Genomic DNA, 25,489 nt, shown 5'->3' with positions numbered 1-25,489 from the left:
GATTAAATAAAATTAAAAAAAAAAGAGTTTATCAGTTATATTAAAGGATCATTCTATGGGGCATAACAATTGACAACCCTTTGTATAGAATGCAATCATTTTTAATTATTTCTTAAATTTTATAAAAGAATTTAGTTAAATAAATAAATTTGTTATTTAAAAAATATAGAAATTAAAAAATATGAGAAAATAAATAAATTTGATATAATTGGGTGGAAGGTCAAGTGATAGGCTACCCAGCATTTCTCTACGTAAATATCGGACAGATTGCTATATCATGGTGGAAAAAATATATTCGTAAGGTGAACTGTGTAATTATTGTATAATTATTTTAAAAATTAAATAAAATATAAAATTTATATTTGAAAAGATTAATTTTTAATATTAAATCTTATTTTAATTTTAAATAATTACGTAACGATTATGCGATTGTACGTAGAATAACTTATGGTATTACTGGTAGAACTGTAAAAGAAACCCATCTTTTTCACTCAGGAAATCCCATTCTCCATCTTTTCCATAGTGTTTTCTCTCATTTTCCTGCGAGCCAAACGGATGATAGACTTTCCATAGCCTATTCAGTCATTACAACAATGCAACAATCATTTGCCCCCTTCATTTTCTCGATGACCACACGGCGAGGGAAGCTTTGACTGGACAAAAATCCGATACCGTATGAAAATGGTATACCTTCTATGATGTCCAGGAAGATGATACACAGGTAATGTTGAATGTGGTGACCGGAGAGGCCTTTTGAGTTTTGAATCCCTTTGAAAGCAAAACCCTCTTGCTTCTTTCAGTTTCCCAAAAACAAAACAGAGAGCACTGATGTTTTGTAGAGAATGATATAGGAAGGAGGCTAAGGAGCCACCACCATTGAACCACTGTCCCCCTTACACTCCTTGCTTTTTCTTATACAGAATAAACGAACCAACGAAGGGAAAACATGATCATTTTTGTTATTTTCCAAAGCGACCCTTTTTAGAGCTTTTGATACTCTAGCCATGGCTGAATCATTAGACGCCATCATCGACGAAAGAGATGAGCTAATGATTTCCCCCACGGGTGATGGAAACCCAACATTCAGAAGAGGCCACTATCTTAAACCCTCTGTAAAGCCTGTACAAGAACCAGATTTTGAGTTTCCTTCACTTTTCATTCCACCCAAACCCACCATTCCTGAGGTTGAGAACTTGCCACTGAAAGTCAATTATAAAGGTTGGCGATGCCCGCAAAAGAACTGGAAAGAATGGGTGGATAGCTTGCATTCCAAGCAACAATCCACATGGAAGAAAGCTGGTATTTATGAGGCAATATTGAGTTCCACATACAAAGTTCAAAGGCACAACGGTTTGATTGTTGCCGTTGCTGAGAGCTGGTGTCCTGAGATCAATTGCTTTGTTTTTCCTTGGGGAGCAGCAACAATCACCTTGGAGGATATGATGATTTTGGGAGGTTATTCTGTTTTGGGTGACTCTTTTTCAGAGCGCCTTGAAACCGACGATATGAGGAAAATCAAAATCAATTTGACTGAAGTCCATAAACAAATTTCAGTGGCAAGGAAAGTGAGGCATTGTCCATGGATGAACTATTTCATGGGGACTGGCCACGAGCTCGAGCACGAAGCATTCCTCTCTCTGTGGCTTTCAAGGTATGTCGTTCCCACATATTTGTACGATGACATTGGAAAACATTGTTTCCCCATTGCAATTCGTCTAGCGAGGGGTATTAGGATTGCGCTAGCGCCGGTGGTCCTCGCTAGCATTTACCGGGATTTGCGTTTATTGAAATACAATATCGATGCGGCCAGATCTACGACAAACGAGAATAAAGGTGGTATCTTGGTGCTGGACCTTTGGGCTCCATTTCTGTTGGCGCAGCTTTGGATTTGGGAGAGATTTCCAACATTACGGCCTAAACCAAATTTGATTAAACATGGCGAGCCAAGAGTGGCTCGATGGCACATGGTGAAAAGGGTGAATATTGAGAAAGTGAGACTAGTGATTGACTCTTCCGGAGATAGTTTTCAATGGCGACCTTATGCTCCAGTCTTCGGGAACTGGTCGTCTTCAAAGCTTTATAGGGATGAAGAAGAGTGGCTATCACTTGGTCCTAATTTGGATATAGAACTAGAGTCATTTGCTCGATGCTTGAGGGTAAGCGAACTGGTGGGACTACATTGTATAGAGCAATACCTTCCACATCGAGTGGCCATGCAATTTGGCATGGATCAAGATATTCCAGGTCTTGTTCCTCGATTTAATACGAGTCAAGAAATTGCTTGGAACAACTACTGCAGGCCAATTATTGATGAAAAAATATACATACCAGCCAGGCTCTTTGAGTCGGATGTGACCACTCGTTACTTGAAGTGGTGGAAGCAGTCAATGTTTGCTCAAGAAGACGCAATCAAGTACTTTGTCAGGCGGCCTAGAAATACAAGAAGATTACCCCGAATTTATGCAGGAAGGATGGAAGGTAACCATGCTTGTGTTCCTCCTGGACTTTCTATGAAATGTCAGAAGGTGGATGAAAAGGAATCTGTCAAGGAAGCTAAACAGATTGGAACCTCGAGGGCCCCTATTAATGATGAGAACAAACTGGCTGCTGATGTTAAGTCTTTCTCAGTCTCCCATTGTAAAAGCATATCACAATCAATGACAAATGATGGAGCTGCGAAAAGGGACTTCTTGATGATACCACTGACAAAGATTATGCAGGGCGAAGGTTCAATGGGTGAACCCGGTAAAATTCTGGCAGATGCAAGTGTGATTGAAGTGGGATTTCCAGATAAACCAACAGTTCTGGAAGATAGGAATATATCAGAACAGATACCACGGGCTTCAATATGGAAGAAGGGAGGTGATGGTGCTGATGTACCCCTGGGTTTTCCACCCAAATTTAACAAGGTTAAAGCAGGGAACTCTGTTAATGTAGATAAACCAACCGTGGTGAAAGATAAAACACTACCCAAGCAGGTAACGCAGGCTTTTGTAGGAAAGAAAGAAGGTAATGATGCTGATGTGCCACCTGGCTTTCCTCCCAAAAATAAAAAGGTTAAAGTAGAGAACCCTATCAAGGAAGATACATCAGAAAGTGAGGGGAAGAGATTTTATGGCACCCATGACAGTCTAGATAAAGGTTCAATTGGTGGTGGTAAGCATTTTTTAGGCGAATCACAAAGTTTTTCAGCTTCAGCGATTGTTGGAGCACTTAAAAAGGAGCCAATGATAAGATCGGTGGAAAACATTGAAGGCGAAGGTGCAATAGATAGGTTAGAAAGAGCCACGGAAGCTACAATTAAAAGCAAGGCAGCAACTCTGGTTTACGATGGGCTCGGCATCGATAGTAATGAAAGAAAAGGTAGTAGCCATACACCTGAAATACCAGGACTGGAACTTGAAGCTCGGGTTAGTAGGCTGGAGAAAGTGGTGGCTGAGCTAAAAGCGGCAAGGTTTAGCAGCAGGTTTGAAAATATAGCTGCCAAAGAAGGCTGGCCCGCCCCATAGCAGCACAATAAAATTGCTTTGCTTCGTTTATATTTCTAGTTTCCGCATCCGATGATGATTTAGTGCTTAGGCATTTAGAGCTTTTGGGTTATTGGAAACTGACTACATATATTGTGCAGTTTCTTGCATAGTTAGTGATGTTCATACAGTGTACTTGACGCCAGTGCTGAAATCTGTTCAGCAAAAGACAGCATTAACTATCACAGATACATAGGTAGGAGAAGATCTGAAGTAGCATAAACTTAATTGTTCTTTTCACAAAGCGTATTGTTACCGTGTAAGACTTTCAAAGTAATATTGCTTTGCATTCGCTCTCTCCACATTCATTTCTTCCTTGAAAGTATAAATTTCTTTGAGGAGAATGGTCGCATAAGCTTGATAACTCGGCCATTTGTCAAATCTGCTTATTGTTTATCATCAACTTTAGGACCACATCTATTGTATAAACTCGTAGCAAAAATTTGAGAACAAAATGACTTATCTATATAATTACAATATGACGTAACATATCAAATCACGTCAATTTTTTTTATAATTAAAATGACTTCTCTTCTTATAATATAGATGGATGTCATATTGCGTGGCACGTAGATCTTTTGATGTTTGTTGCCTTCATCAGTGGCGGACCTGCATAGGGGTAGGGGTGGCCATGGCCCCTCCCAAAATTTGAAAAAAAAATTAATATATTTTAATTTTTTATGATTTAATAAAATTATATTATTTCATATTGTATTGATCATCTCTCTAAAAAATTATTTTGGCCCATTCTACAAAATTATTTTGATCTTATAAATTATTTTAACTAAAAAGTAGAATAAAAAATATTTTATTATAGTTTTAGTTTTGCTCGACCCCCCTACAACAAATTTCTAGTTTCGCTACTGGCCTTCATTATCATTATCAGTAGAATAGGAGCAATCAAGATAGACTGCTAATTTGGGACACGAATTTTCGCATATATACGGGAAAGAAAGAGAATAAAATATACATTTTGCGTCAACGGATTTTTGAAAAGAACATCAAGAGGCAGTTGAGCAAAGATTGGTAGCTGCTGTTTCTTCTGAATATAGAAAATTTGACTCGGTCATTTGCCTGTCTGGACTCAAGGGGTTTTGAGGAAAATAAACCAAAACAAATAAGGTGAGGGAAATCTCCTTGGTTTCCTGAAAGACCAGAAGAAAGGTTCTGGCTTTTCCAGGGCCAAGATAATTCATAGCTGAGCAGATTCATCTCTCCATTTCAAACTGTTTGTGCCGCCCGCGGGGATTGACTACTTCAATCGAACGAACGTCTGCTGGCGTCGAAGATAAACGCAAGTATTTGATGATCCGATGCGTTGAATGTTGGTGTGCTCGGATTTTGAAAGTGCAGAGGGTAGAGGAAGATCATGGGGTGTTTTCCATGTTGCATGTCACAAAAGGATATCGACGGAGAATCGGGCATTAACGAAAACCGTGACACAAAAACTACCTCCTTCAGTAAGCTCTCCGGCAAATCAGGTACTTTTTTTTTTTACTTTCAAAACTATTATAATTCACTACAACAAAAGATAGCTTCATGAATTTTCTTGGTTTTCATCCGCACGGATACTTCTCATTGACAGTCGATCCGTCTGTGCATGCTTTGGCTTTCATTCCATTGTTTATTCAATTCATAAACCACGAAAATCGTGATGCATTGTGTGACTTTATTATTCTCTTCTTCTCTTATCTATTTCGTTTGTAATATTTCAAAATCCTAATTCACAACATCCCTCAACTTTATGAAACGTGATCAAAGCCATTTCCTTGGTTTTCCTTTTGGTTTCCATTATTTGCCTCTCAATCATCTCGGCAATAGCTTTTGATCGGTACAACAGGCTAAGTTTTTGGTCTCTAAAGCATTAAACCACTGAAATAACCGATATTTATGCAAAAATAAATAAATCTTCATTTTTCGGTTCCTTTGTCCTTTGTCCATCCATGTCTCGTATTATGCCTTTGCCACAGTAGTTTTCGGAGATGTTCTTGTTCGAATTGGTTTCGTGTTGGCAGTTTCAATTTACGACAAATGCAGAATATTTGTTTTAACATTCCCACGTACCGTTATTGAATCGGCCAATTCATCTCATTATTATAATTTTTTTAAATTTTCACACAAAATATAATAAATAATTTAACTTTTTCAAATCACAAAATAACAATAATATTAAAAAGTAATATTTTAATAATATTTTATTTAACTTTCAAATTTTCATCTCATCTCATCTCATCTCACTATCCAAATCTTACCTAAATAATCTCCATTTAAAAATAACAATATTTTCTTTCATTTTATGTTTCTTGGTTCAGAAAGAGAATTACAAAAAAGTACCAAATTTTTTATTTTTTTTTAGAGTTGTGCTACAAAGAAACCTCATACTCTACACACATATTGAATTCAATATGAAATATGAGGATAAAAAAATAAAATTACATATTTTTAAGTGGGTGTGTAGAGTGTGAAGCTTATGTTTAGAATTTTTCTTTTTTTTATAACGAAATTTGCTTTTCCCAAACCAGATGGCCAGTGTCAATCTGAACGCATATTTTATCTTACAGATAGCAGCAGGCGACGGTTCATAACGGAAGAGATACAAAAGGTGGGAAAGGGAACCATCTCCGCCAGGGCTTATACTTTCCGTGAATTGTGCGTTGCTACTCAAAACTTCCATTCTGAGAATCTGCTAGGTGAAGGAGGATTTGGGAGGGTGTACAAAGGGCACATCGCAAGCACAAATCAAGTACGACAGTAACCTGTATATATATAGTTCGCAATGTACCATAGAACCTTACTAACCTTTAGGAAGAAAAATAAGAATCTATGAATGTTTAGTTACGTTGTGTTTTTCATCTCGCACAGGTAGTTGCGGTTAAGCAACTCGACAGGAATGGATTCCAAGGGAACAGAGAATTTCTTGTGGAGGTTTTGATGTTGAGTCTTCTTCACCATCCTAACCTTGTCAATTTGGTTGGATATTGTGCTGATGGGGATCAGAGGATTTTAGTTTATGAGTACATGCCCAATGGTTCCTTGGAGGATCATCTTCTTGGTATGCTCCAAATTACTTAATTTGCGTCATTTATAGACAGCATTGCATCTAGTCAAGGGCTTGTGATGAGATTCTAATGATACTACAACTTAAAGAGGATGTGATGATCACTGGAAATGTTGCAAAGTCAAACAAACTAAGTCAGAGAGTGAGAGTTTATTTTCATTTTCAAAGTTTTAAAACTTGGCACTTATATTTCAAATCTCATGCTATCAAAATTTTATTGTGTGCGCCTTTTCACCATGTACACACCAGCTAGAATCTCAAAGATGTCCATTTGAGCTTTCCCTGCAGTATTGATTTCAAAACAACTATTTTTTGATATACAGATATAGCTCCAGATAAAAAACCTCTGGACTGGATTACCAGGATGAAAATTGCTGAAGGTGCAGCAAGAGGGCTTGAATACTTGCATGAAACAGCTGATCCACCAGTTATATATCGTGATTTCAAAGCATCGAACATACTATTGGACGAGAACTTCAATCCAAAGCTTTCAGATTTTGGCCTTGCAAAGCTAGGTCCAACTGGGGACAAGTCCCATGTCTCCACCAGGGTGATGGGAACCTACGGCTACTGTGCACCTGAGTATGCACTCACAGGTCAATTAACAACAAAGTCTGATGTCTACAGCTTTGGAGTGGTGTTTTTGGAGATAATCACGGGAAGGAGGGTCATTGACAATACAAGAGCAACAGAAGAGCAAAATCTAGTTACTTGGGTACGCTTATTAGGTTCTAATTTTCCCAAAAAAAAATCACAGTTTTCTCGAGTATTTGGACTTCAAAGTTTTCATTGTGATTATTATTCTTCGATGGTTTATGATTTCTCGCATTGCTCTTGATATCAAAGAGAGTTAAAAAAACATATTTTGACTATCAAAGCATCAATCTTCCTCAATACTAATATTCCAAGGTAAGATTTTGATTGCTCAGGAACCCAAAGCTTGAAGCCTGAAAATTGATCAATTTCTTAACTTGCAGGCACAACCACTATTTAGAGACAGAAGGAACTTTACATTAATGGCTGATCCGTTGCTTGAAGGGCTGTACCCTGTAAAGGCTCTCTACCAAGCTCTGGCAGTTGCAGCCATGTGTCTCCAAGAGGAAGCCGATACTAGGCCTTTGATCTGTGATGTCGTTACCGCTCTCGAATTTCTAGCAGTGAATGAGAATGAAGATCAGGTCGATGATGATGATCAGAAAGATGATGGCAATGAAGCTTGTCCTGATAGAAATAGCAGTGGAGAATCAGATATCGAGACTGATGTAGATGATGATGATAATATTGAGGAGGTGGGGAAGAAGAGACAGGAAAAAGGTGACAATGGATCAGTTAGCTTTTGAATTGTCTGATGAAGCTTTTATCATGTTGCATCTGAGCTGCATTGTAAAAACTTTAACAAAACTACATCCAATGCCATTAACTCGATTATCATTTTTGACTAAATCATGAAACTACCTCATGAATTCCAGATTCTATCATCTATATTAAAACCTATGCAACTGCTGTATACAATACACTAGTCTTGGATGTATGTCAGGTTCATAGTGAAAATTCATAATCAAATTACGATCATCGCAATCCAACCAATTAAAACAACAATCAACGTAGATCATGTCCCTTGCCATCGGATCTACACTAATTTGTATCCCATATCAAACACTGTTATTATTTTTCTTAGAAGATATCAAACAATGTACCAACAGAAGAAAGTCATTTTTTTTTCTTTCATTTCAATTTTGTGTCCAGATATCTTCTCTAATTATCTGTTTAAATCTGATGATCTAATATAAAATAAAATAAAAAATTCACATAATACGTGATAGTATCAAATTTAATGTTGTTTGTGTGATGTGATACCTTTAGTGATGTACCTTCGTTTTTTCATTACGAATTGGACCATTGAATTTAGACAAAGAATTAGAGAAAATCTCCATATAAAATAATTTGGATAGTAAGGTTCAGATATTTTGTGAATAGTAATAAAAAATAATGATCAAATATTAAATAATGATAAAATGAATACTAATACTACCTAAATGGAGCCTTATACTACGTTCTCCTTACCACTCGGCTGGCATGATTGAAGGAGATGCCCTGCCCGGTTTTTTCCGTCCAACCTGGAATCAATCCACCTTTGAGTTCGTTTTAGAATTTTGATTCAAGTGCATAATAAACATGTTTTTTATTCTAAGACCCGTAGTTATAGTGGCCGACTCACCTCTTTCAAATTGTTTCTCATTATTAAGAAAAATGTAACAAAGATAAAATACAAACTTACTTTATAGCACTAGCAATTAATCATTGTTGTTTTAAATTTAATCAATTCATCCGTTTAAATAATATTTTTTCATGTTCACTAATAAATTAACTAATTAAATTTATGTTTCTATAATTAATTCGATCTCCCGATCCAATCAGAGGCAAATGTCTATGAAAAGGTCGCTTGAATTTAAAATATAAAGTCTTTTGAGTTTATCCCTGATTTGTTTATTTCTTATCCCCAAAATGAGGAATTTTGAGTTGTTTATCTTTAAATATATGTTATCTACCTTATAAATTAGATAGGACCCTTTTTTTCCTCTTCGCTACACTTGTCTACTCTTAGGGAAGATACAACAACAAACAGCTAAAAGTTTCAGCTTCAGTTGCTTGTGTTGAAAAAAGTCTTGATTACACTCCTCCCTCCAAAAATCGATTCGCTTGCTATTAAGGACTCAAAAAACTCGAACTCTCGTTATCAAGAAAAGGTAATAAAGATAAAATATGAGCTTACTTTATAGCACTATAAACTAATCATTGTTATTTTAGGTTTAATCGATTCATCCGTCTAGATAATATTTTTCCTTGTTCACTAATAAATCAACTAATTAAACTCATGTTTCTATAATCAATTCAATCCCCCTATCCAATTAGTGGCAAACGCCTAGGAAAAGATTGCTTGGATTTAAAATATAGTTGCTTATATTTATTCATGATTTGTATCTTGACGAGAAATTTTATGTTTGTTTATCTTTAATTTTTTTCATAAAAATAAAATCTTAAATTGATAAAATTTCTATATGATATGTTTGATCTATTTTAGAATAAAAATAATTTAATAATTTAATATCCTATATTAAATCACGTCAATTTATAAATTTTTTTTATAATTTTGTTTTTCATTTCTAAAAAAACCCGTAACCAAATAAATATAATAAATAAAAACAAAATAAAAATATTAGTAGAGAGTAGAGACAAAAGCATTTGCCATCCATCAAATTGTCCGTTAACTTTTGGGGGTTTCTCGCAGCGCCAGGGTTTAGCCCCTCTCTCCCTCTCTCATGGCGTCACTCTGGTCTGCTCCCCTCTTAGACCCACCAGTTCCATACCCAGAATAGGAGGCCCCCGAGCCTCATTATATCTACGGGCTTACCACCAGACGGCGCCTTGTATAAGCAACTGCGGAAACAGGCTGGACAGAGTTGGAAGGCCTATGGCTATGGGGCTGTGCACCCAAACCGGTCCTATAAGACCGTCTTGCCCGACTTATCCCATGTTTTCACGGTCTTGTTCCCGACCTTCTTCCACTTCTCGGTTCCTCTGGGCTTCCTCTAGAGCCCTGCGCACGTATAGTTTCAATACATTTAAAATGAACTATTTATAATGTTATCTGTTTTTTTGGCTGGATTTTAGTTTCTAACAACCATTTTCTTGTGTCTCTTGTTTCTTAGTTGTGTGTTTTGTGAGAGGTTCTTGCAATTTAGTTAAAACACCGGAATTGTTTTGTAGACCTACAGAATGTTGGTTTCTTGGGTCTTTTTTTTTTTGTTCCGCTTATTTATCTATATTCATCGATTATTTTGTTTCCCTGGGTTAGGTACATCTTTTTATGCCTGTGGGAATTTATATGTGATGGATTATTTATTGATTTTCATGCCTTCGGGCTTTTCGTCAGTTTGGTTATAACTCGAAAATTGAATTAACAAATAACAATGTGTTTTCTTTCCAAATTTTAATTCTTGTTTTATATTATTGGAATTACATATGAGGCTACGTTGGGAAACCGCTTAAAGCCATGGCTTAATGTTGGTTTTGGGATACGCCAAAAAAAAAAAAAAAAAACTTGGCAGATCAGCGGTCTTAAATTGAAGTTTAGGATATGCAAGTTGATTTAATTCATTTAGCATATGAATTTTTGGTTATTTTGGCCATGCATTCTATGCTATGATCTTGTCACTGCTTGAGATGTTTTTTAGAGGATTCCTGTTTATTTAATGATTGCAGACGAGGAAGATGCACATTCCGGAATGATAGGAATTATCACACGGAATCGTGTTGTTGGAGGCTCTTGCCACATTCTAATTCAATAGCTAAGATGGTCCTTGACTATAGAGATCATGAAAATTCCAATGGAAGTCTCACACGGAAAAGAATTAATGCTATCCGAAGGGTAGATAAAGAAGGGGAGCAGGTTCAAAGTGGTTTTATTGTACCACCAGCTCAAGATGTTGGGGGAAGTAGTCCTGACAAACCCAGAGCTTTTGATACCGTGTCTGAAAGTACTGTGCCTGGATGCCAATGGGCAAAAGAGGCAAAAAGGCTGAGAGTTAGAAGGGAACTTCTGCTGAAAATTTTTAAATATAGTAGTTATCTACCCCATGAAACAAGTAGTCAAGAAAACATATTTTCTACAACTGGTGGAAGGCAGATTGTTGCACCTGACTTTGCTTCTGACCCAGTTTCTCCTGAACTAAAGTGCAGTGGAGACAGCAATATAGCCGTGAAAGATATGAATGGTCTAAAACTTGACCAGTCAAGGCAAGGTCTATGTTCAGCAGACAATAGAAGAAAGGTTGCCCTGCCCAGTGCTGATGCATCAAGGAACTCGGAGGAAATAAAACAAACAAGTTCTGGCTTTACTAATGGTTTAATCAAAACTGCCACCAGTGAACAGACAAATCACCAGTCAGATCTTCATAAGAGGCTCGGTAGCATCTATGATGGTGTTCTTGTTGTCAATAATGTCTCCGTAGCAAAGGAGGTTGTTAGGGTGCTTACAAATAAGTACAGACATCTTGTCCATGCATGCGATACTGAGGTATTTTACTAAGGTTGAATTTTTAACGTCACACTAATTACTATCTTTTTTTTAATGCAATGGAGAAGCAGATAATAACATGTCTATTTATAAATAAAGATGTCATTGCCAAGCTATTTCAGAATCTTACATCTTGTGCTAAACTGCACTTTGTGTTAATTACTTATTTACAGGTTGCGAAGATAGATGTGAAGCAAGAAACACCTGTTGATCATGGGGAAATCATATGCTTCAGTATATATTCTGGACCAGAAGCAGATTTTGGAAATGGGAAGTCTTGTGTTTGGGTTGATGTTCTTGATGGTGGTGGTAGTGATCTTTTGGTTGAGTTTTCCCCTTTCTTTGAAGACCCATCCATAAAAAAGGTTATGTTTTAACTCTTGATTTTTTTTTTCTTTTGGAACTCTCTATGGTCCTGTGGATTTGGCCTCCTTTTGATCAGTATAATTGCTAGCTTAAGTAATAACTACGGTGCAGGTATTGAGAAATTGCTACGAGGAAAATAGTGCATACCTATATTTTCAAAGCATACTTGAAAATGACAACTCACTTGTCCTTTCTGTAGGTTTGGCACAACTATAGCTTTGATAACCATGTTATTGAGAACTACGGGATTAAGCTTTCTGGTTTTCATGCCGACACAATGCATATGGCACGGCTGTGGGATTCGTCACGACGAACTGAGGGTGGGTATTCTCTTGAAGCACTTACTGGCAACAAAAGGGTTATGTCTGGGTCTCCATTTTGCGACGAAGAAGAGTTATTTGGTAAAGTTTCAATGAAAACCATCTTTGGAAAGAGAAAGGTTAAAAAAGATGGATCGGAAGGCAAAATGATTTACATTTCTCCTGTTGAAGAGCTGCAAAGAGAAGAGCGGAAACTGTGGATATGTTATTCCGTCTTAGATGCAAAGAGCACACTAAAGCTTTATGAGAGCTTGAAAAGTCAACTATCAACTATGCCATGGAAACTTGACGGAAAACCAGTTTCTGGAAAATCCATGTATGACTTCTACAAGGAATATTGGCAACCATTTGGTGATCTATTAGTTAAAATGGAAACTGAAGGAATACTGGTTGATCGAGCATATCTTGCTGAGATGGAAAAGATAGCCAAAGCAGAACAAGAGATTGCTGCTAAAAGATTTCGCAACTGGGCATCCAAATATTGCTCCGATGCCAAATGCATGAATGTGGGAAGTGATGCACAACTACGCCAGCTCTTTTTTGGTGGCATTGCAAACAGGTACACTTCATAAAATCTTCTGTACATTTACCCCCCCTTATATACTTCATGTGTGCTTGGACTATGTCTTTTATGTTCTTTAATTATAAACTCTTTGATTACTTTTATTTTTATTTTTATAAGTAACTCTTTGATTACTTATAGAAAAAGTTCTGTGCTCTTTGACCTCATTAGTTTCTGTTACAGAAAGGATTCTGATGAGGTTCTTCCAAATGAGAGGATCTTCAAAGTACCTAATGTTGATAAAGTAATTGAAGATGGCAAGAAGAGTCCCACAAAATTTCGGAATATTAGGCTGCATAGCATCCTTGGTTTTCCACTACCAGCTGATATGTTCACAGCAACTGGTTGGCCCTCAGTTAGTGGTGATGCTTTGAAGACTCTGGCTGGAAAAGTTTCTGCAGAACATGGTTTGATGAATGATGCTTGTGACTTGCAACTGGATGAAAACATTGAAAACGTCTCTGAAAATGAAGTTTCAGAAAAAGAAAATTCAACTAGTGGTATCGACAAATCTGCTTATGGAACGGCTTTTCTAGCTTTTAAAGAAGAGTGGGAGGGGAGGGAAGCTTGCCATGCCATTGCTGCTTTATGTGAAGTTTGCTCCATTGACTCCTTGATATCCAATTTCATACTCCCCTTGCAGGTGATTGCTGCTATGATGTCTTTCTGGAATTGGTCATCATATTTGGCCCTGTACAAAGTCTACCTGATCTCACTAGCATTTATTAATTTTTTTATAAGTTAAATGAAAATTTTCTTGATACGAATGAAGTAGGCGAAGCCCATGTACACGTGAAGTATACAAAAGAATACCTAAATACATTCTAGGAACCAAAAATTAAAAACAGAAAGTCATGAACACTAGTTCCATTAAGCACAATGGCTGAAAACAGAGCAATAAGGTGTGCACGAAAAGGTTCTGAAGTTCCTCCATTGTGTGCTCCCTATCTTCAAAGCACCGATTATTCATTTCCATACAAATACACCACATAATGCACAAATGAATCATCCTCCAAACTGCAACTAGGTCTGTGCAAATGGCCCGAAGACCCGTCCCACCCGAAGAACCTGAATAGACCCGCCTGTTAAAATTGATTTGGATTACATTTCGGGTCGAACCCGCTAAAAATCGGTTTCAACCCAATCAACCCGACTAACAAGTAACACGTTTATAAACCCTAGCTACCTTGCCCTCCGCATTCTCTTCGTCCTCACCATTGCCTCCCATCCCCATTCTCTGAAATTTATCCTTCATCAACTCTGATTGAGAATCAAACACAGCAGAAAATCTCTTTCTTTCCCTCCATGGATTCTTCTTCTTCTTCAACATCGTCTCTCCATCTGGCCATGGCGGCCTTGGGCTTTGCCGGCCTGGCCCTGCGGTAGAGCCGGTTCATGAATTCGTCCTCAGCCGAGGAGAAGTACGTGCGGCCACCTAGGTTGAGCCCCAGTCTGGAGACGAAGTCCACGGGCCTAGAAATCTCTTCGCTCTTGGGGACTACAAGGTACCCGCCTCTCCCGTTTTCGGCGGCACCAGTAACGGGATTGAGGGAGAGGAGCTGTGGTGGTGCGTACGAAGACGCACTGGGTGGGTAGGTGCGTGGGTCGAAGAGGGAGTGGTGGAGCTATGAATGAGTATGGGTATGGGTTTGTTGCGGGTTGAAGTGAGAGAAAGCGGTGGGCACCATAAACTTGGTCCTCTAGCGTCTCAGGGGAAACTCAAGTTGACCCGACCCAAAATGTTCGGTGCCGGGTTGCTGTTGCTTATTGGCGGGTCGGGTCGGGTCGGTCCCAAACTCAGTTCGGATTGGTCGGGTTGCAGCCCTAACTGCAACCACATGGGGACAGCCTGGAATATCCTTCTAGAAAGCTATTAAATCCACCACCCTCAAAGGCATAACCCAAGCCACACCAATTTTTCTAAAGATCTCATCCCACAACACTCTTGTCACCTCACAATTCAGTAATAAATGATCCACTGATTCCCCATTCTTCTTGCACGAATAACACCAATCCATAAACAATGAGACCCCGCTTATTCAAATTGTTCGTGGTCAAAATATTCGCAATAGAGGCGGTCCATACGAAGAAAGCTACTTTGGAAGGCACACGAGACATTCAAATACTCTTCTACGGGAAAGGAACATTACCATGCGATGCCAACAGCTTGTAATAAGATCTCATTGTAAACCATTTGCTTCCGTTAAGCCTCCACTACATCCTATCCCCATGTACCGTTAGGCCTCCCGTAGAATATATAAGACTGAAAAATTCAGAAACATTATCCATTTCCCAATCATGAACATCCCTATTAAATTGAACATCCCACTAGTGAAAGCTATGGGAAAATGCCAACAGATCCGACACAGATACATCCTGATTAACAACAATGCGATAGAGGGCTGGGAAAGCCCTATAAAGAGTGCGATCTACACACCAAACGTCATGCCAAAATCTTATTCTAGAGCCTTCACTAGCTTCAAAACAAATATGATTGGCAAAACTCTTCCAACCCCTCCTAATGAATTTCCATAAGCCCACATTATATACCCCCTCACTTACTTAGAACACCAACTCCCCAAGCACTTCCGTATCTATGATCAATAACTTTCTTCCAAAGTGAATCTCCCTCCAAGTGGTACCTCCATAGTCATTTCCCCAATAGGGCCTTATTGAATGTCCTCAAGTTGCGAACCCCCAAGCCTCCATTAGAAATTGGAGAACAAACTTTATTCCAATTAACAAGATGGAACTTAGTTTCCTCCCCCACTCCACCCCACCTCACAAGAAAGTCCGAATTAACTTCTCAATCCTATTAGCTAACCCCTGCATGCAAAGGGAATAATGATAAAAGATAAATGTGGAGGTTAGATAGAGTACTCGTAATTAAATATTTCTTACTTGCCAAAAAAAAAAAAAAAGTGAATCTACCCCCTTTCGAATCTTCGATAAATACATCCATTTTCACCCAACCAACATTTTCTCAACTTTCACAACAGTCCCCTCCCAAATGGCTTAGCCTTAAAAGTCACCCCCAACGGAAGACCAAAATATTTTGTAGGCAAGGAAGCCACTTTACAACCCAAAAAACTCGCCAAACTATTAATACCACACCACACCCACTGGAGCCATATCAGATTTACCAAGGTTCACCTTAAGACCCGACATAGCTTCGAAGCATAACAGAAGTGCCGTTAAAGCTTGAATTTGGCCATGATCCGCCTCACAAAAAAGAAGAGTATCATTTGCAAAAAAGGAGATGAGAAATTATAATAGAACTATTAGTACCATTTCCCACAGAGAATCCGGATAAAAAACCTCCCCCAACGGCGGCCTCCACCATCAAACCAAGTGCTTCCATAACAATAACAAACAGAAAGGGAGACAACGGAACCCCTTGCCTCAAGCCACAAGAACTATTAAAAAATCTAGCGGGGGTGCCATTAACTAGCACTAAAAAAGGAGCAGTAGTAACACAATGCCAAATCCACAAAATCCACCTTTCGCCAAAGCCACACCTTTCAAGCATATAAAAGAGGAATTCCCAATTCACATGATCATACACCTTTTCCATCTCAAGCTTGCAAAATGTCTGGAACTCCCTCCCTCAATCTACTATCCAGGCACTCATTGGCAATGAGAACCAAATCAAGAATTGCATTTATTATTTTTTATGTCAACTAGTATTCTAATACCCTACCACATTAAGGAAGTAGTCAACAATTTCTTGGTCCAAATCTCTACTGAAATGTGGGAGTTGTAGATTGTTGGATCATGATTAACGTAATGTTAAATATTGTTATAAGGCATTGAGATGAGAATTACCCCGTTGTATAGTCTTTAGATTCAACAACTAAAATGTTCACAAGTATGAGTTTGTGTATGCCTTTTTATTAAGTGTTGTCAGCTACTTGCAGGGATGCTGTTCGGTTCTTCATTTTTCCCCTTTGTTTTTGTGCAGTTTGTTCCTAGGTTTATATGATGAATTATGGTACTTGCATGTGAACATGTGAAATTGGTGTGTGAGAAATTCCCCTCCTCATAACAGTTTACTTGTGGGATGGGACAAGGATAAGGCCTTAAAATTTACCCGTGAACATGGTGTCTGTTTTAAAATTAACATTTATTTCCTCTTGCTTCAGTTTTTAAGCTGTTAGTTTCTTTCTTCCGCAGGGAAGTAATATATCAGGCAAGAATGGGCGCATTCATTGTTCATTGAATATCAATACAGAAACTGGGCGCTTATCAGCTAGGAGACCAAATTTGCAGGTTCTTTTATATTTCTTCACTAATCTTACAATTCATATACAAATAACAGAGCTACATCTCTACTGCAAACTATTACAATTTTCAACCACGTGATGTTTTCTTCTCAAATTATTCTTTTGATGCACCAAGTTTGTAATATGTCACAAACCTTGGCATGGGGTTGGATTGCAAGTTACTGGTTTTTGGTCGGTATTCTTTGACATCTAATTTTTTCATGTAGTCAAGATGAAAGAGAAGAAATCTAGTAAGTTTATATTGAAATTTATTAGATATTAAAAAATATAATGTTCTTGCTTTCTGTAAATCAGAATCAGCCTGCCCTAGAGAAGGACCGGTATAAGATCCGGCAGGCATTCATAGCTGCACCTGGGAATTCACTTATTGTTGCAGATTACGGGCAAGTAAGGGTTTATATTACCTCAACTACCTAGACTAGTTGCGTTGTATTCCATCTGTTGATTGAATTGTGTACTCAATATTACAGCTGGAACTTAGGATTCTTGCACATCTTGCTAGTTGTAAGAGCATGCTGGATGCCTTTAGAGCTGGTGGAGATTTCCATTCAAGGACTGCAATGAATATGTACCCATATATTCGTGAAGCTATTGACAAAAAGCAAGTGCTTCTCGAGTGGCATCCCCAACCTGGTGAAGATAAACCCCCAGTTCCGCTATTAAAGGTAAACTGTAAATGTATCATTCTTGATCTGGCGATTGTCACCACTTTGTCTAGAGCACGCAGTGGTAGATATAAAAGTAATACGAAGCAGCAAACCAGTTTGGTGTCAGAAGGGATACTGATAGAGTATAGTTGTTTGCATGTCTTCCTCTCTCCCATAGTGGGGAGGGAGATTTGTTTATCTTCCTTTCACTTGTAACTCTGGCATGGTTTTTATTCTTAAAATTGCAGGTACCACTGCAACAAGGTCTGTAATTCATTGACATACACTGTCCCAACTGTTATTAGAAGTTTATTGCAACATCTAGTTGAGCACTGTGACTTCTTTTGGAGGGGCGTTCCTATAACATATGGTTGAGCACATGATAATTTGAATGTTGCTCAAGGTGTTCAGGGATGAACGAATATTAATTCAAGTCACTGTTTTGGGAGTTGTGGGTCCTTTATTGCACAGGGATAGAACTGGTCATGACCAAATATCCAATCCCAATAACATTTATTTTTCTTTAAAATGGTTTCAGGATGCCTTTGCTTCTGAAAGAAGGAAAGCGAAAATGCTTAACTTTTCCATTGCATATGGAAAGACTCCGGTGGGGCTTGCCCGAGATTGGAAGGTACCCTTTAGTATGAACCTACGACTATGAGGGACTTGCATTCTTACTGATTTGGTTGCATAGGCATTGATTTTCATCTTTTTTCTCAGGTTTCTGTTAGGGAAGCAAAGAAAACTGTTGATCTGTGGTACAGTGATAGACAAGAAGTGCTAACCTGGCAAGAAAAGCGTAAACAAGAAGCCCGTGATCAACAGTTTGTATGCACACTACTGGGACGTGCCCGCCGGTTCCCTTCAATGGCCCATGCTACCTCCTATCAGAAAGGTCACATTGAGCGAGCTGCTATCAATACTCCAGTGCAGGTTCTTCCCTTCTTTCTCACTCATATTTTCTTGTCTCTTATCTCTCTCTACATTGGTGATTTAATAAGCGCATCTCTCCTTCCTCCATACCACCTCTAATATCATCTTGATATGAAATCACAATAATATCAGCACAAACTCCTGATCTGGAAAAAACCACTGCTAACATAAGTGTGTGCCTTGATTACTTTTTGAACTCATTTTCCAATCCTTCCATCTTTGCTATCAAATTTACATTATTTAACCAGTTAGAAGCAACATAAGTTCCCCGGTTCTAGGTGGAAATGCAAACCTCTTCGCAAACTGTTAATAAATTCAGTTTTGGGATATAGTGATATATTTAAAACATGTTATTTGCTAATAGATAAGTCAGATATCCCCTCCTCCCCCCCCTTCTTTTCTCCTCAAGAAAGAAAAAATCGTGATTGTCCACTCCTTAGTGTTTCTGATTTCGGTTATTGCAACAGGGTAGTGCTGCTGATGTTGCCACGTGTGCCATGCTAGAAATATCAAAAAATGCACGATTGAAGGAGCTTGGGTGGAAGCTGCTTTTACAGGTTAATATCATGCCTTAAATTTGATCTCTTCATTTACATTTAGATTGTATAGCCTTCAAAAGGAAGTTTTTATAATTATACTAAGTTTCGCCCACCAAGTTTTACTCCATGTGATCTCTGTACAACTTCTGGTGCTCTCCTATTGGTACCCTATACGAAATATTGAGGCTGTCCAGACTTATTTTCGACCTATATACTTCAAGTTCTTTTGCCATATTTGATATTCCATTTGATCTCAGTACATTTGTGTTTTGTTGAAAACTTACGGATATCACACTGGAAAGCAGGTTCATGACGAAGTAATTTTGGAAGGACCAACAGAGACAGCTGAGGTCGCAGAGGCCATAGTTGTTGAGTGTATGTCCAAACCCTTCAACGGCAAGAATATCCTTAAAGTTGACTTATCTGTTGATGCGAAGTGTGCTCAAAACTGGTATTCTGCCAAGTAGCCTATTGCAACAAATGGGGCAGAATTATGACAAGAGGTTCTTTTGTCTGATGAAGATGCAGTTTTGTGCTAGCAACCTTGAGCATTTTCTTTGCCAATGATATATTTGCTACTGACTGCCAAGTTTTTTTCTTCATTGGAAATAGCGCTTCATCATATTCGGCAACTGCAAATGTAAAATTTTCTGCTATATTTGATGTTGCAGTATTTCCAGTCTGACGAGGGGTTGCCAATGTAAAAAGTAGCTGTAACTTTGGTGGTCTTGCGATTCTTGTGAGTGGGGTAGGGACAGAGAGAATCGTGCTTTGTAGCAAATTCAGGGTTTCTGCTAAAGAAATGAAAATCTAATGTGCAATTCGATTCAACTCTTGTTTATTGCATACTTCAGCTATTGGAACTACGATACGAACTTCGAGAGTCAATTGTGCGAATTGTAATGTGTACTTCTCAAAAGAAAGCGTAGTGTCAATTTCGACAATAAATGGCAAGACCAAACTACAAAGCACCACTTGCAGTTGTACCTATCCGATGCATCAACGCAACAAATAAGATTTATACAGTGATGGGAGACCCCGAGAAGCATTAAACCACCCAGCCATCGTGGTTTTAGTAAGATAAATCAAAGAAAAAACTATAATTCCAGCTTCAATTGCTTGCCTTATTGCCTAATGCTCGATTGCATACTTGTTCAGAATCTTCTGTTCACTCGAAATTCCATTCAACATACATAAATGACGTGTATAAAACTCAATCACTCAATCGTACAGAAAAAAGCTGTAAGCAGGGGACTACTTCTCATGCTGCTGCAGATCAATTCCCCAGGTTGATGCCAACTGTAACAAGAGTTGTTCAGGCATGGCACCTTCCCAGTCCTCAGGTGGATCCATTGTAGTAGAAGCTTCATGTAAATTCAACAAAAGCTCCTTCTTCACTTCCATGGAAATGTTAAAAACATGGGGTCCATTTTCCAATACCATTTCCACCAACTGAACACAATGCACAATGAAATCAAATGGCAAAATAGAACAACTTAGGTGGGCATATTTTTTTTTTTTTGTAACTTAAGGAGGCATTTCTAGCCACGCATGGAAAACATTATTGTAGATAGTAAGGCATTATAGTATATAGTAAGGCAGTTGAAAGCTAAGAAAGACAGTTAACAAGAGTACATCAAGTATTAAGAAGCTGAATTTGTAAATAATTTTGGATGTGTATAGAGTGCAGCGTTTTTATTGTGGGGTCAATTTTACAAAGTGGTATTATGAGGGCATAAATGAAAAACTTTCTTGGTTGGATGTTAACAATTTATCTTTTCAGGCCTTTTTCTTAATCTAGAACCCAAAGGACCAAAATGTTAACATCAATTACATGATACATCGCTATTTGTTTTTGAGAAAAAAAATTTTAACCTAGCAAGTCAGGGAATACAAATAACTAAGACAGATTACCCGTATTAAGCAGCTTGAAGAAGATTAAAAAAAAGCCATACCTGCTGAATCCAAGACAAACAAAAGTCAAAAAGGTTCTGCTCTTGTACAAATTGGCCAATAGCATGCAAAATCTCACTTGCTACTTCATTTGAGAGTTGGTCAAGCGCAGGACCTGATCTGTCCATTAGCTTTACAAGCAAGTGATCATCCCCAGTAGACAAAACTTCAGTATAGGCAGAATCTATATCACCCACTTGAAGTGCATCCATTGCATTACTCCAAGAAGTCCATACTGGGTCCCGGTCATGGGCAATGTTATCATCTCCCAAAGCTTCTGCAGTCAATTCAGGGATAGCTACTCTTGCCGTCTGAGAAGTTCCACTGTCCTCCCCAGCCACCCGAATTGCTTCCAAGGTAGCTTCATCCTTTGAAGCCTGCCAGACACTTCTTGCGGAAGGCCCCTCACCAAGCCTAACAGGGCCAGCTCCTTTATCCCAAGCTCTCCCGCTGCCACCCTGATCATTCTCATGTTCCGATTTTGGTGACCTGCCATCCATAGTACTGCCACCAAGAGCTCTCCTTGAGCCAATCTGCCCATTTCTGGAAGTACCAGATGCAGGAAAATCCCAAGCCTCAGGCATGTTAGATCTCCAAGGAGGGCCCCTTCCTCTCATGCCCAAAGCAATTCCGTCAAATTGGGAAATTCTTTCTCCAAAGGGAATACGCCCATCACCACCCCTTCCAAATTTGGCACTAGAGTATTCAGGGAAACCATTGTACTTTCCTAAAGACCTATTAGAAGATCCCACGAATCCCATTGCAAAATTACCACCTCTTCTACCTGAGGATATAGACAAGTCCCGTGCCATGTCTTCAACAACTCTTTCAAGACCCCTTACTCTATTCTCTAAAGTTACCATGCTATCATGAGAGCCTCCCATGAAATCCTACATGATACAAAGTTATCACTCAAACAGAAAAGCATATGCAAGAACCATTTAATTGATGCTTAAATGGATTATACCTGCAGCATGTTCATCAGATGAGCTTGTTGTCTCTCCAGCTGTAATAGCTGCCTCTGGATTGCCAGCCAATTTCCTTTGTTATTGATGAAGGATCCTTCAGATTGACCATCAGTTTTGGGGAAACCCATACGATTGCCAGATGACTCCCTCTGATTTACATCAATCCTATCATCACCATCAAAAGCTCTCATTTTTGAGTCTTTTCCATTTGCACTCTCTTCGGGCCACTTATCCCGTGCAATGTCATCATGATTGTGCTGTTTAGAACATGCAGAAGCAGTTCCTGTATCGATACTACGATATTTATTATTGAAAGATCCATTGAAATCACCAGACTGGGTATTTCCAGTGTGACTTGACCTTCCCCTTGATTTGGTATCATTTGGCTCTGATTCTTCACTGTTGTTTGAGTTTGTAGAACTGAGATATCTACGAGGAACAACTACTTCCACTGGCAAATCATCAGAACCCCTTGTTTCCAGTTTCTGGAAGAATTCTAGGTTTAACTCTTTGTCAGTAAGTGCAGGTGCTTTTTTCCTCAATATTACAGCTGCTTTTTCTGGAATGCTACCACCTTTGTCGTTTGAAACAGAATCTGGAGAAGAGGAAGAACCATTAGATGAATTCTTAGCCGGTTGCTCTGATCCCCTCTCTCTAGGATTTGGATTTTTTTAGATCATTTTTTTCAGAAAAATTAGATAGTTCAGGAGTTTCATCGTCTGAAATATCATGCACAAGGAAAACAATTCTGTGAGAGAAGCGAGTACATAAATTAAAAGTCACTTTGAAGAACAAATATTGGTGACATGCCTACCACTAGAGGGTGTCTTGTCATCTGGAGAACCGTCTCCTTTGCCAGAAATCTTTTTCCATAATTGCAATGCCTCTGCCATGCTCTCTCTAACAGGCTTTATCTGAAAAGCAATTAATCATGATTATCTCTGCCAACCAATAATAAGTATTTTTACATTCATACTTGTGTAGTTTTTCACTTCTACAACTTCAGCAGTTCCTTTCATATGGAAGGATGCCGAGTTCAAACCTTTAAGAAGATATTCATCATCCAATATTTTTTTTTTATTGGCACGGGTGTCCAAGAACAAAGTCCCAACTAATCCCAGGGGTGTGTAGGCCCTCAGCAAGGAGTTTTCTGCAAGTGCACTTCGGGTAATTCAATGGGAAGTTCCCCCAATCCAATGGCCTCTAGAAATTGTTTATACACAAGAGGATTCAAACCTTAAACCTAGAGGGAGCATACCACCAAGACCAAGGCCTTTGTCACTTGAGCCAACATCTAGGGGTTTCATCTTCCAATAAATTAGGAATAAAGGAGAGGAACAAAACATATAAATAGAGCTTGAATTATAGAAAGTTGGAATCATGAGTTGAAACTTGAATGTCACAAACACAAATCATAGCTATTCACTCCTTTGATAAAATAGTGTATGTTCAAAACTCTTCCATAAGCGTTATGGTTGTTGGGTTGAATTCAACTCATCCCAACTAATCATTAATGGGACCCACTACTTTTTCAACTTCCCATAAAAAAGTTAAACTCATCTCAACCTACTTCATACATTCAAACACATATCTTAACCTATTTACATTCAAACACATCTCAATGAGACCCATAAAATATTACTATTTACAGATCAACTTAGATTATCTGAGATAATCTCAACATCCAAATGCAACCTAAATATGAATGGAAAAACTACCTTGTCAAAATGGCACGACTCAAGCACTATCAAGGTGGAAGCCGCTTTATCCAAAACCAAATCACTTGAATGCAATGCCAAAGCACTCAATGCATCAGCTGCTGCCTTACGTGTTGCCCAATCTGTGCTCCCAAGGCATTCGTGAATACTTTGCAGCAAATGCTCCAGGCTTTGAGGTGCAATTGCTCCCACCTGTAACAAACTCACACCACCTGAGAATTCCTAAGCTTAGTCCTTTTTTGACATACATAAACTTCTCAATCTATTTTCTTTTTGTCCGTATTCTTCGATTTCAGCAACCACATATAGCAAATGATATGGAACAATTGTTTATTTTGTCTAGGCTAACACTGAACACATGCATGACCAGTAATACAATCTTCTCCCGGCTGTACATTACAAATCAGGCCAGTTTGTCTACAAGGTATCCAATTTTTTTTAATTAGTTGTAAACTTAAGCAAATGACGCATACGATGCTTAAATTTAAACCACATTTGCCCGACCAACATACATTTCAAGCGGAATCAGGAAGTGCACCAAGAGTCGGTTCAAGATTAAATTTTGTTTATCCTTCTTAAAGATTGCCACTAACTATATACTAATTACCATAAAGCGAAACTAACGACGCTAAAAAGAGAAAATGCGGCATGTAAGCAAGGCAAAACCTGAGACAAGCTGGCTACGACGGGCAAGAGCGAGGCCTTGGCCAAGAAGTTGGGATTGTTAAGCAAGCGGCAGATCCTCGGGCACAGCTTCTGTAACGCGGGAATGGGCGGTGGCTCGGAAGCGCACTCCACCATCTTGGCCATACACATGGCGGCACCGGATTGCACCCCTTTGTTCTGCTCCGCCATAGCCTCGAACAAAGGCCTCACGAATAGCCCCACGACGCTATCATTGCCATTACCAGCAGAGTTATTGAGGTAGAGGGCGGAGAGGGAGCCAATTGCGTCGCGGCAGGCGTCCCGGACGCCGGAGTCGTTGTCCTTGAGGCGCTTGACGACGTGTGCGATGATCTTGGTGAGGTGGGGGAAGGCCGGGACGGGGTGAGTGGCACAGGTGAGGGCGAGGAGGCGGAGGGATTCCTTGCGGGCGGCGGGCTTGGGGTCGGAGGAAATGGTATCGTAGAGGGAGTTGAGGAGCATGGGGAGGGCGTCGGGTGAGAGGGAGAGTATGGTGGACTGGAGGTCCTCCATGGCAATTTGATGGATGTCGCGGTCGGAGAGCTTGGAGAGTGAGGTCAGAATCTTCTGCTTGAGCTCCACCATTGCCAGGTGGGAGGAAACGGAGGAGGATCTGGAGGACTGGGAAATTGAGGATTTCATGGGTTTTGAGGACGATTTGGGTTCTTGGGAACTCATTTTTCTCTCTCTTCGCTTTGATATGCCTTGTGGGGTATCAACGAAATGGATTTGGTTTGCAATTATTTTCAGGTTTGGAGTGAAATGGGAGCTATATTTGGCTTCGGAGCATGCTGTTGAGATCTGGGAGTTCGTATTGGTGAATGATCAGTGAAGGAAAGCAAAGGTGACGCCTT

At 39.0% G+C, this 25,489-nt stretch overlaps 4 protein-coding genes across 5 annotated transcripts; 3 read left to right on the top strand and 1 right to left on the bottom strand.

Annotated features, from left to right (window-relative positions):
• Positions 1–1,004: 1,004 nt before the first annotated feature.
• Positions 1,005–3,701, top strand: LOC108992300. Its single transcript, XM_018966832.2, has one exon. It carries the CDS (start codon positions 1,005–1,007, stop codon positions 3,507–3,509), a length of 2,505 nt encoding a protein of 834 aa, XP_018822377.2. The 3' UTR covers positions 3,510–3,701.
• A 794-nt stretch (positions 3,702–4,495) lies between these two features.
• Positions 4,496–8,097, top strand: LOC108993582 (probable serine/threonine-protein kinase PBL23). The gene is made up of 5 exons (XM_018968568.2): positions 4,496–5,008; positions 6,089–6,270; positions 6,390–6,579; positions 6,909–7,300; positions 7,563–8,097. Exons 1-5 carry the CDS (start codon positions 4,897–4,899, stop codon positions 7,923–7,925), a joined length of 1,239 nt encoding a protein of 412 aa, XP_018824113.1. The 5' UTR covers positions 4,496–4,896; the 3' UTR covers positions 7,926–8,097.
• Positions 8,098–9,839: 1,742 nt separating this feature from the next.
• LOC108993564 (DNA polymerase I A, chloroplastic/mitochondrial-like) lies at positions 9,840–20,143 on the top strand. Of its 2 annotated transcripts, none has more exons than XM_018968536.2 (12): positions 9,840–10,191; positions 10,849–11,662; positions 11,836–12,027; positions 12,228–12,907; positions 13,094–13,553; positions 17,084–17,179; positions 17,488–17,580; positions 17,664–17,858; positions 18,379–18,471; positions 18,561–18,773; positions 19,241–19,330; positions 19,618–20,143. In XM_018968536.2, exons 1-12 carry the CDS (start codon positions 10,058–10,060, stop codon positions 19,777–19,779), a joined length of 3,222 nt encoding a protein of 1,073 aa, XP_018824081.1. In that variant the 5' UTR covers positions 9,840–10,057; the 3' UTR covers positions 19,780–20,143. The 2 variants fall into 2 exon arrangements, with proteins under 2 accessions (XP_018824081.1, XP_018824086.1); XM_018968541.1 differs by having other exon boundaries at positions 9,844–10,128.
• On the bottom strand, positions 19,971–25,478 carry LOC108993575 (microtubule-associated protein TORTIFOLIA1). Its single transcript, XM_018968554.2, is given in 7 exon segments — positions 19,971–20,764; positions 21,268–22,155; positions 22,233–22,904; positions 22,906–22,952; positions 23,048–23,147; positions 23,952–24,143; positions 24,618–25,478. Coding segments are annotated over 7 exon segments (2,793 nt in total). The 5' UTR covers positions 25,314–25,478; the 3' UTR covers positions 19,971–20,566.
• Between the last annotated feature and the right edge of the window lie 11 nt (positions 25,479–25,489).

The sequence above is a fragment of the Juglans regia genome, chromosome 9 (genome assembly GCF_001411555.2).
Source record: "Juglans regia cultivar Chandler chromosome 9, Walnut 2.0, whole genome shotgun sequence".
NCBI classification, from domain to species: domain Eukaryota; kingdom Viridiplantae; phylum Streptophyta; class Magnoliopsida; order Fagales; family Juglandaceae; genus Juglans; species Juglans regia.
Note: the sequence above shows the minus strand (reverse complement) of the source record. Positions and strands in the feature narration are given on the sequence as shown.